At 36.1% G+C, this 12220-nt stretch overlaps 1 protein-coding gene across 1 annotated transcript; it reads right to left on the bottom strand.

Moving 5' to 3' along the window:
• Positions 1-3032: 3032 nt before the first annotated feature.
• On the bottom strand, positions 3033-8411 carry timm17a (translocase of inner mitochondrial membrane 17 homolog A (yeast)). The gene is made up of 6 exons (XM_071493600.1): positions 8274-8411; positions 6202-6301; positions 5566-5629; positions 4834-4962; positions 4116-4226; positions 3033-3974 (listed from the first exon to the last, which is right to left on the bottom strand). Exons 1-6 carry the CDS (start codon positions 8297-8299, stop codon positions 3898-3900), a joined length of 507 nt encoding a protein of 168 aa, XP_071349701.1. The 5' UTR covers positions 8300-8411; the 3' UTR covers positions 3033-3897.
• Between the last annotated feature and the right edge of the window lie 3809 nt (positions 8412-12220).

Below are 12220 nucleotides of genomic sequence, written 5' to 3'. Positions count from 1 at the left end.
GGGCTGCACAGTCATGATGAGCGTCAATATAAATACACGCGCACACACTGGTTTTTAATCATTGCAAATTATACATTTGAAATCAGATGCATATTTCCTCCGGGACTTATATTTAAAGGTTAAGTCCAGTGACGCTCAGTATTGCTCTTACTGTCGACAAATCCCATCAAAAGGCTAAGCCCACTAATGAATTGAGCCTACAGACAAGCACTCTTTGTGTAGATAAAACTTCAAATGAAATATGTAATGATCCACATGGGTGCAGATAATAGATAATACATCTGCAGCAAAGGTCAGATGTGAAAAGAGACAACTTTGTGAAGAGGGGGACACTATTAAGTTCAATTAATTTTGGTGTAGGCTATGTGTATACATGTATGTTTGTACATTTATGTATGCATAGGTGTTGGATTATTAATATTATCATCACTATTAGCATTATTACGTTATACTCACTATTTCATTGTTCCTAATATCGTTCTCATTATTTCTGTTTTTAAGACTACCACATACAAGGGAGGGCAGGGTAAGGAGTGAGGAAAGGGGGGAACTCTAGAGGCCTTAGAGGAAAAAAAAATCCTCCATCCCACCCAAATGATCTGATGCTGTCATAGATCTGTTTACTTATATTTTCATTACAGAAAGCCTACTGTGAGAAAAAAAAACCCCTGATACAGCTTATTCCTCTCATCTGTGCTATAAACTTTAATTATCTTTAAAAAAGTATTAAAAACACATCACTGAGCCGCACTGTTTGATTGGCTGTCATAATATGAGCACTGTGTTTTGTTTTGAGTCAATCCCTCATACTGATCATCCTGCTGCCATACTAATAACAGCACTAAATGTGTTAATCCTCAACTGAAAATGGTCCCAAAAAAATGCACTTTGTGCTCCTGCATAAGTACATGGTAGAAAATACTCTTTTGATCATCAATTAATGCTTTAGTCACTTTTCATTTCATACCCCATAATATTAGTTGATTAATCGGACAAATAATCTGCAGATTCATTGATAATGAAAATAATAATAATGTTTAACCTCATATCATTAATCAACATGTCATTGGCCCAAGGGTATGGTATTACAGACTCCATGAGCCAGGGCAGTTTCCATGTCTTCTGGGGAAAAACCACATCCAGCCTCAAGTCAATTAAGACAAGTCCACGAAAAGTCTAAAGTCAAGTCTGAAGTCTCAGGCTACTTTTTTAAGTGAAATGGCGAAGAAATCAATTATTCTAGCTCCTGAACTGTGGATATTTGCTGTTTTTAATACCTTTATGACAGTATACTAAATATTTTGTGGTTTTGAATGTTGGTTGACAACACAAACAATATTAATATCAAATGAATAAATATAATTTGAATTATATTTATTACACATTACCTACATTTGAATAATGGGCTGCACAAAAGATGAATGCAAATATGCATACAACCTAGTTATATCTAGTTATATATATTGTTAGTCATATAGCAGCGAGCAGGGCAGCTGTACATCTTTTGGAGGATGTGTTACTTTCTGATTGTAAAATCTGTCGAAGAGTCAAAAAATGCAAAGGTTACTACAGGGAGTGATATCACTAATCTTTGCCAAATATATCTATGGTTACAAACTCCATGAATCACAGCTGTTTCAAGACTTTGGGAAAGTCAAAGTCAAATCTTAAGAAACAACTTTCCGGTTTCACACAAACACACCATTTGTAAAATTTATTTTAAGAGCTGTCAGTGTTGATTTTGGCCTAATATTAGTCTATTAATCAAAGACTGGATCAACTATAGCAAGTTAAAATGCTAAAAAAAAGATCATTTTAAAGCCTACCAAGATTCAACCTTCTCAAATATAAATATTTGATGTTTTGTTTTTAATACTCTGTGTTAGCATACTAATTATTTTGGGGGGATTTCTAGGATGTTGGTCATGCAAAATTAACAATTTAAATATGTCAAAATGGGTTTTGGGAAATACTGAGCACAGTTGAATCCTTTGGGACGAGTCCAAATAAAGTCTCAAGTCAATCATGGCAAGTCCAAGTCAAAAGTCTTCATAAGCAACTGTTAACTCAATTCTGTAACATTTTTCTTTCAGAGATGTCGATGGTGTTTATCATTACCTTATTAGGACTAAATAAGAGCTCCAACAACTGGTCAATTAATGAACTCATCTGTCAACAGAAAATTAAATAGCAGCGATTTCAATCACTCATTGTTCTTTTCATGGTAAAAATGCCCCAAATCTCCTCAAATGGGAATGTTTGCTGGTCTTCTAAGTCTTCTATGATAATACGCTGAATGTGTTTGGGTTTTGGAGTGCAGGCTGGATAAAATAAGTATTTTAAATGTAAAGATGAAATTGTCAGTGGGAGAATTATGACATGCGTTCTTCTCAATTTTCTGACTTGTTTATGCTCAAATAATTACTTTGATTAATCATGAAAATAATAGATTGGTAGATAAAGTATCTTCATGGTTAGTTTAGTTCTAGACCTAATGATTGGATATCCAAGGTGTGTGGCAAGTGTAACGTTTCTAAAATAGTCCTATCATTTAATGTTTTGGCTTTCTTTTTATGTTAAAACTTGACGCTTTGTTTTTCTTTAAATGCGCTGCCACGAATGAACAATCCCTCACCCCAAAACATATTGAACTGGTGATGTAGAAGTTGCATCATGGTCCCTTCCCCGGCCCCCTATTCATCCAATGTCCTTCACCTGTAACTACACCAAGCTGGCATCAAACAGATAAGAGCTGTGTGACACAGACAAACAAGAATGTGAGAGAAAAGTGCTCCCTTATGTGTCCCAAAAGAGTCAGTTACACAGATTTGGGCAGGTAAAGAGATCAGCACTGGTCTGTATATCTTTGGGAGGAGCTCCCTCTAGTGGGGAATAAACAATCCTGCCCAGATATTGTGGGCTGTGGGCAATAGTGGAAGAAATTCAGTAATAGAATAAGAAAACCAAACCCAGTCACTCTCAATCTGTTTAACACAATCCAGATCAGGAGCAATAGGACTTTGGCTACAAGACAGATTTCACAACTCATTTTTATTGTACCATAATACAATCTGTCATACAGATTTAATACAGTATGCATCAATCCCTTGCTCAAGTTTCTCCATTTATTTGTACTGTCTATGCCATCCTTTGTCTTTAGTCTTTTCCACACCTCTGTGTTGAATGCAAAATCACTGTCAGATAGAATACCACAATGCGGTACAACTCTTTATAATCTAAAATAAATAAATCAATTTAAAACAAACTAGTACTGAAGGAATAGCATTGTATTTGATAGATGTTTGCCTTCATATCTCTGAATAAAATCACATAAAAAGAACCTCCAAAATATCAACGGCCAGCACAAGCAGGTGACATATTTAAGGCAAAAAAAGACTGACATGACTAAATACAAGCAGAAAATGTTTTACTGTATATACACATAAGTATTATACTTATATAAAAGTATAATTTATAATGTTCCATGTGTGACATGTGTTTTTGCAAGATTCAACATTATCCAGAGCTTGTCTGTCCTGAACTCCCTTGTTGGGCTACATGCAGTATATACTTTATATGAACAAAATAGAAAAACACGCCTCATCCCCACAAGCCCACAAACATCAAACAATAAATCTCACCACATCTCTGTATTTAACGAATGTTGGGTGAAACAGATGCGCATGACAAGGCTGAGAATGGCAAAAGGCAGATCTGTACATGGCTCTTGAGAGAAGGAAAATGAAGATGTATTTTGTCTTTCACTTCTGACACAGTCCATAAAATCGGGCATAGTTTCTATTGTTTGATGTGTGGTATTTTACATCCCCATTTCTTCTTTGTAACTTCAGCAAGGAATTCAAAAAGGCCTAGTGGATAAAGACATGGGGAGTCCTCTCACTGATATTGTCTGTAGTCTCCAAAGGAAGGGGTGGGCATGGGAGCAGGGGCAGGTTCCTCTGCAAACTGAGGCCCTGGAGAGAAAAAAAAAAAAGGTAAACTTAAGATTGTGATGACAGCCAATTAGAAGCCTAAGAACTGTTAACAAAGTAGAAGTTCATAATATTAAATCTTCATTTACTATAAAAACTTCCAATATCAGAAGCATCACTCACCAGTTGGGAACTGTGAAGAAGCAAACCTAGTAAGCAAGATTCCTGCGCCCTCTATCAACGCCAGCAGAATACCTCCCATGGCTGCAGATCCTACCATGGCTACAGGTCCATCTACAGAGGAACAGGAGATAATAGTACATTATTTCAACTCATGTCCACAGCTCACATAAACCTTCAGATTCAACTTGGAAGTTGAGATTTTATGTGAAAAGGTCCACCACTGTTCAAAAACAAATACAGATAATTTAAAAGCCCCGCACTTCCATAAAGGTGTTTTAACTTCCTCTGCTTAATTAAACCTCCGCTTAGGTTTAAGTTCAGTGGTGCTTCTAGAAATTAGACAAGGTGACTGAAGTCAGACGTCAATAAAGTGTGAAGAAAGCAAAGAGAACTGAATTTAGGGGGCCCATTGCAACAGGCACTGCTGTTTGCCACGACTTCTGATGTTGTATTTTGCTGCACAGTTTATACAGTATGTAGCTTGGAAGGATTCTTGTTTGTAAAACTATGACACTGACCAGCTTTAAGGTTCCAATTTCTCCATTGGTATCAGACAGTTTTGGAAAGTCAGTGATGAGCACAGCACCGTTCTGAGGAGGTGAGCTCATTGTATACCAATTACTGTTACGTAAAACAGCTACATTGTTTGCCATTTGTATGAGGCATGTACGTGCTTTCTGTTGACTTTCAACTGTCAGCTTCCTCTAAGCTTACTCACTTCTGGCAGCAAGGATAGCTCCTGTCATTGCCCCACTTGTTATTGAGTTCCAGGGATCTTCCTTCCCTCGCACTTTTACTAAACCACAGTCGATCATGGAGAAGAGGCCTCCCCATACAGCAAAACTACCTGCAACACAAAATAGATTAAAGAAAACTGTTAAGATATGCTTTGCACTGTGTTAGGTTTTGTCAACACAAAGTGTATTACTTTGGTATCAAATACTCTCCAACAGTTAGACAACAAGATAGATAACTATGAATTTTATCTATTATGTCAGTTACAATGGATTTCAATGGACCACAGAAAAGAAGTATCGAAATGTCCACACAGCTTAGGTCTGAGTTTCAACAACATGATCAACTTATAAACATTTATGCTAATGTTTTTGTTGCTTCCCTGTGGATGGGGCTGGGAAGCTCCTGACATATTAGCATACTTGATATACTTTACTTTGTATATATTTCATCTCTCCATATGTATAAATTTGTGTTGCATTTTATATTTCCTTATTTATACAATAAATAATTGATCACACATAAAAAAAATGTATCAACACTGGAATTGTAAGCAGTACGAGCAATGTAAACAACACAAGTCCAAGCTGACTACAGCTCCTGTACTTTGTGAAGGAGGGCACAATAACCTTTCCAGCCTGAGGAGAGTATTTGATACTTAAGATAAAATATTACTTAGAGGCAGTTGATATTTAAATTTAGTATTTGTTCTTACCTCCAAGCTGTGGGGCTCTGGTCTTGATGGCAGTCAAGCTACCTCTCATTCTGTGGCTCATCCCCTGCGAGAGAGCAACAAAAAACACAGATCAATGGAAATTCCTTGTCAACTCAGAATACATTTACCTACTGTTTCTATTTGATGTGTGTGCCTATATTCCTATGTGTTACATGCATATGCATATATGTGCCTATGTATATATGCTGTGCCTACTAAAAGCTTCTTCTTTTCTGCTGACAAATCTCTACCAAATAATAAATGTTAGAAACTCCTTGTCCTGCAAAAGTGAATATTTCATTGGTTTATCAAAAACACTGCATTTTTAGCTTTACAGAACTTGCTTTAATTTGATTTTACTAATTGTTCTCATTGCTCTTCATGTGCTCTTCATGCAAATTCCTTTATTAAGTAAAGCTGAGAATGCAATACAGTGCCATTTTGTATTAATATTTTACTGCGTCATTACTCATCTGACAATGTCAAAACTGTCACAAATTGTGTCACTTGTATGCACTGAGCAAGCTAGACCCAGTCTCGTGTTGTATATAGTGGTATGTGGATGTCTTACTAATTGTTGTATTTGACTGAGGAAATACAGCAAGGTACGGTGTTAAGCTACATGACTGAACTTACAGAGGGTGCATTTCTGAAACCTTTTACTGCCTGGAATATTCCTCCTCCAATAGCTCCCATAGTGAAGGCTCCCCCACAGTCGTCCACAATCCTCCAGGGGCTACAACGATAACACAACCATTGACAAAGGTTCACTATCACACAATATTCATACAAAAACAGCCATTGCAGTTGTAATTACATATGTCGCCAAGCGCTTGCTCTTTGTTTGTTGGGTTTCTCTCAACAAACAAACAGGGTAAGGTCTTGACCTTACCCTGTAAAGTGCCTTGAGATAATGTATATTATGATTTGGCGCTATACAAATAAAATTGAATTGAATATGATAATACAATAATCTCTAAGATCATAGGTTAGTCTTGATTTGCCTAATGCAGTGTACTGATGTCTAAGTTGGTCAAATGAAGGGTAATTATGGTGACAAACACTTTTTAAAGGTAAACTGAACAAAGAAAACAAGACCTCTCATACACTACGTTTCAAATTTACAAATATTGATGTGCACCCTACTGAGAAATACAAGTTGATTCTGCACCAAATACACTCCTGCACAAGTCACTTACTACATAGTGTAGTGACAGTAACAGCTTAACACATACAGTGTACTCAGAAGGAGATCTGAGATCCTGTGTGGAAATGGGAGAAACTTCTAGAAGTTTTTTTATTTTTTATTTTAGCATAAGGCTGTAGCATAACAAAATGTGGAGATATTGAACACTCTCTGAACGCACTCTATATACAGTGACAGGCATACAATGAGCCCTTAAGAGCAAAACTTGACATAAACTGAGAATGTGTGAAATTTCATGTGTGATTACATTGGACAAATCTCTTTACCTGTCAATACATTACTTTGTTTTAGAGCTCAAACAGAAGTTGATTAATCAATTACAGAGTCATCAGAAACAGATCAGCAAATATTAAATCGTATTAAATCTTATTGTAAAATAAATATTTACGTCTTGGACTGTTGGGCAGACAAAACGAGAGATTTTAAGAAGTCCCCCTGAGCTCTGAGAAATCATGCACTTTTTTTTCTCATCACATTTGACATTTCATAGAATAAAGAATTAATTGATGAACCGAAAAAATAATCAGTAGATTAGTCAATAATTATTATTATTATTGCCCCATTTTCTTTGGTCCCGTTTTATAACTTTCTTAGGTTTGTTGCTTTATGACGCGTTATCGTTACTTTTTGTCCTTAGATTTATTGTGATAGTGACCTTCGTACTGTGAGTACAGACTTAACATTTAACAAGAACAGCTGTGAGGCTTCATTTCATTATATTTCACAGGTTACCTGATGCAGTTAACTGTTACCTGAATATGAGCAGTGTAGAAATTCATTTTTTTGGCTGATATTTGCTTTTCTCCTACTTAAACAATTATAAAAACTGTTGCACCACGGCAAAGTATGATCAACAACCTGGTCTAGTGACACCGGCACTAACATTGCCACTGATCCAGGATTATCATACATGATACCCTACGTGAAACCAGAACACAGCTTTAAAAAAGTGTCACTAAATTACCCACTTCAGAAAAACTCATCACGTGAAATCGACATCTACACATGTGGTTGGATTTCTCCAGCTGTTGTGCAATGTTCATGCTGCCCCGACAGAAAGCTCTTAGGTCGCTAACTTACCTAGCTTACATATGCTAAGGCAATATCCTAATCTAACTTCTTTTAAAACGGCTAAAGTGATTACTGTTCTGCTTCATGTTCGCTGTCGGCCACGGTCGTATCACAATGTACGTAAATAATTTTAGTTACATGCAATGACATGTGTGTGAGTGAACTAAAACACCGACAAGGTCACTAACAACGTGATTTAGTAACAGCGGTTTTAAGATGGTATACGCCGCTAGCGCAGATCTATGTAATATTAGCATTCGTGCTAACGCCAGCTAACTAGCCGGATATGAACTGTTTTGAGGAAGCCACACTTTGTACCATGAAAATAATTGTGGAGACGTAACGTAGTAGTCACTTAAAGCAAAGGCATGAACTGGACTACGCAAAACGCAACTGAGATGTAATGTTTTTTTCTGTTTTTAGGACTCACCATGGCTCCCTTGCATATTCCTCCATTTTGTTCTTTTACTGTTCCCTCTGACGTAACGCTTATCGACAACCCGACGTAACGACGTCACTTTTTTTTTTTAAGGCGTAAGTATGGTGATATGTTGTAATTCTTACTGTCAACAAATCCTGTGAAAAGTCCAACATTGAACTGTCCCTACAGATAAGTATTATATCTGTAGATAAAACCTGACATTAAATCTTGCGTTTTGTTTTGAGTTAGTTTTCCATTCAACCGCCTTAAAGTTATAATGTGTAAGTTTTTTTCCACATTCAAATTTCTACAAATCATTAGACATATGTTACATATTTTTTTTCGATTTATACATAATCCCGAATTTTTCTGGCAATTTCCAAACCAGAGAAATGGTGATTTTAATCATGGATACGTTTTGATTCATTTGGTCGCCTGTCAATGATGTCATATCCCCTATGCGCATGTGTTTAGGTGAAGGTTCCCCTGAATGTTTTTTAATTAAGATTTTTTAAAAGTGCTGCAGTGGCCAGAAGCTCAAAATAGACTTTTCTCCTGTTTTAATTTACACTCTGATTGTTTTGAATTATATATTTTAATCAGATTAAGGATTTTAGACGTCTGGAATTAAGTTAAGAGAGAAAACAGCCGGGCAAATGGCATCTTAGGTCCCATCCACTCTTTATAATGCATCCATGATTGATGCCCATGCATCAACCCTGAGATGCCCTGTATTCAACAAAGAGCGTTGACGAATCATTGATTTTTAAACTACTTTATTCATTGTTTCTTTTAACCCTTGTCCGTTTGTTGAGGAGAGGAGGACACCTCTGCTGATGTGCTGCAGGTGTCCTGCCAAAAAGTGATTGTCTGCCAAAAGGTGTTTGGCACCGGCAGGAGCATGGACAGCCTCTCAACGCTGTATCGCCCAGTTTACATACGTCTGCAGCTGCTTTTACCTCAGTCAAACAGTTAAAATATATAAGTACACATAACTTTATGTCTTTGGTAATGGCAAGCTATGTCTTTGTGAATCTTTAATGTTTTTACCTAGATAGGTACTTCACATAAAAAAATTAAAAAAAATGACAACATGATTCTAAAATGAATGCACCATGAAAAAATGTCAGTAAACTTAGCTGCTAAATAACATCTAGGTAAAATACAATATTTTCAATCACTTTAGCTGCTAAATTTGGCTATTACAGTTCTAATGGTGAATTAAAATTATACATTAACATTAGCTGTTTTTATTTACAAATTTACAAATTACTCAGAGTTACTCAGAGTGTGGATCAAAATGTCTACTAGCTTGCTAATTACCCAAGTGCTATAGTGACAATATTGGACACTATGATGCTAGCATTAGATGCTATTTTTGGACATTTCAAAGGAAGCATTAGCAACTTTTAGACATTAGGCTAGCATAAGCTGCTAACATTTTAACCTTACAATAACAAAGATAGCTTCAGCTAGCTTTAACTAGGCATTTACATTAACTCTTGCATAAAGGCTAGCATTAATAAACATTACACAGTGCCAGTACCATTAGCTGCTAACTTTGGTCTTCATAAATGTAACGGTAAGAAAAAATGAAAACATGTCAGCAATATTAGCTATTTAATTTAAGTAATAAAATGGTATTAATTTCTAATGTTTAGACCTCATAAGGCTAACTTAATTGCTACTTTGGGGGGATTTCAAAGGTAGCATTAGCTGCTAACCTTTGGACATTAGAAGGCTAGGAGGAGCTGCTAACCTTATGCACTTTAACTTGTGATTTGACCTAAATGTGGTATGGGAAATTCATGTCACAACGAAAAACACATTCTGTGATCAAAGACAGAAAGCTAAATATTCAATTAATTTAACTTAGGATGTTCATTTAATGAGTAAATGCAAACATAAACATAAAATATATGTAAAGTGTTATGTATTTAACTTACATTGAACACCTTACATTCAATGTATTTCAATGTACTTCTTTTTTTTTTAAGGTTTTCTTTATTTGTTTTTGTTATGTTTTTTTTAATTGAAAACCAAATACAGTGTAAAAAGAGAATGGGCTATTTGATACTCATCATAACATTTTCTTTTCGAAGTACGTAAGTGATTCCACAGGCAGATGAACAAACAGGAATCCATGTACTGTAAGCACACCTTTTTCACAGGTGTAAGAACTACAACATCCAGCAGTGTCTGGCTACGTGCAGACTCAGTACAAGCCTGATGTTGGTGTCTGTTGGTGTGCAGCCATGTGTGTAAACAGTTTTACTTATAATCCTTTTCTGTTGTTTCAGCTCCTCTTTTGTAATTTCACATCAGAGACACTGAGGAGAAACTGTGCAAAGAAGAAATCCAGGACGAGATGGTGCTTATTGGTGAGTTTAAAACACATAATAATATATAATCAAGTTAACTTTAGTTTGGTCTATGACTTCCTATTTATTCATCAGATTTATCAGATTTATGTCCAAATGAAAATGATCTTCTTTTGAAATTTGCTAAATCACTGAAAAGTTCCATACAAACTGTAAGGGGCAGGCAGTTTTGAGTACTTCACTAATAGTTTACTGTGCAAGTGTCACAAACATCTGAATGAGTGAAATCTGTTATTTGTCCTGGTATGAAACTGCAGTGACTTACTGATGACTAAACTGGTCTGGTGTTTTATCCACAGCCCTTCTAATTAGCACCATGTCCATCATGGTGTGTGCAGAATAGCTGTGTGGGTTTGTGTATTCATGTTAATAACAATATCAACATTAAAGAAATATTAATAATATTAATATCATTATTCATCCAAACTACTTCCATTTTTTTTGTTTGAATACAAATTTAATTTGATTTGATTCTCTGTGTGATAATTAATTGTAAATATATTTGTGAATATGCACCGTTAAAGCACAATATAAAGTCACATAAGGGTCTAAAGACCTACTTTACTGCTTGATCTTGATGCTCTGCTTACATGCTGCTTACAAATGTTGCATACTTGCAAATTGATTAGTTAATTCGAAAACCTGGGTTTGCATAGTACTCCAGAGAAGCAGGTGTGAAAAGAGGCCCATCAGTTAAGAAACTTATTTTACAGTTAACTTGTAGATTAAACTATAGTATCCTACGTACGTGCTGTAAGTAGCAAACAAGAAATCTAGTACATTATAAATTCAACTGAGTTATTTTCTGAACACAAGTGACGACCATGTTCTTCTCACGTAACTTTTTCGCTGAACAACCAGTTATCTCAACATTTTCATTCCTTCTCTTTTTCTTCCATCTGAGATCAGTGCCGTCGGTCAGGGGAGCAGCTACAGCCGAGACACAGACCACTGGCCTGCTGCCCATTATTAGGAACGAGAAAGGAATGACTTGCCGAGCAAGGCTTCATTGAGAAATGACCAAATATAGGCATTTCATGGATGCAGCGACTGAGGCAGGGTGATAGACATAAACTGGCCTGTAACTGCTGCTGGTGCTGTTTTCTTCTTTTCCTCTGAACAGCCAGAATGATGGCTGCCTCACCAGCTGGTGAATAGACACTAGACAACTCCCACTGTTTCCCTGCAGCTTCAAGCATGTTATGGAAACAGCCGCAGTTTCTCTTAACTTTTTTCATTGCCAGCTGCTGAGACACTGACATATAAATGTATCTATAATGATGGAGAAGTCCATAAAATTAACTTATGTAACTCAGTTGTCATCATTCACAAGCCCTTTAAATCTAGTTAGAGACATGGTTTATGTTGTAGGTTGGTTGTTAGCTGTGCGTACATATAAACATGGTTTTGTATATTTTGTGTATATCCTAGCAACACCTAGATCTGAGGTTGAATGTACACGGTGGAAATATGGAAATACAGTGTTCAACTTCATGTTGACCACAAACCAACTGAAATGAATGACAGCTCAACAGATATTAATGCATACATACCTTGATTTATCATACTGAAAAA

This window comes from Trachinotus anak, unplaced genomic scaffold (genome assembly GCF_046630095.1).
Source record: "Trachinotus anak isolate AG129_WGS33_773 ecotype Australia unplaced genomic scaffold, CSIRO_AGI_Tana_v1 ptg000013l, whole genome shotgun sequence".
Classification (NCBI taxonomy): Eukaryota; Metazoa; Chordata; class Actinopteri; order Carangiformes; family Carangidae; genus Trachinotus; species Trachinotus anak.
Note: the sequence above shows the minus strand (reverse complement) of the source record. Positions and strands in the feature narration are given on the sequence as shown.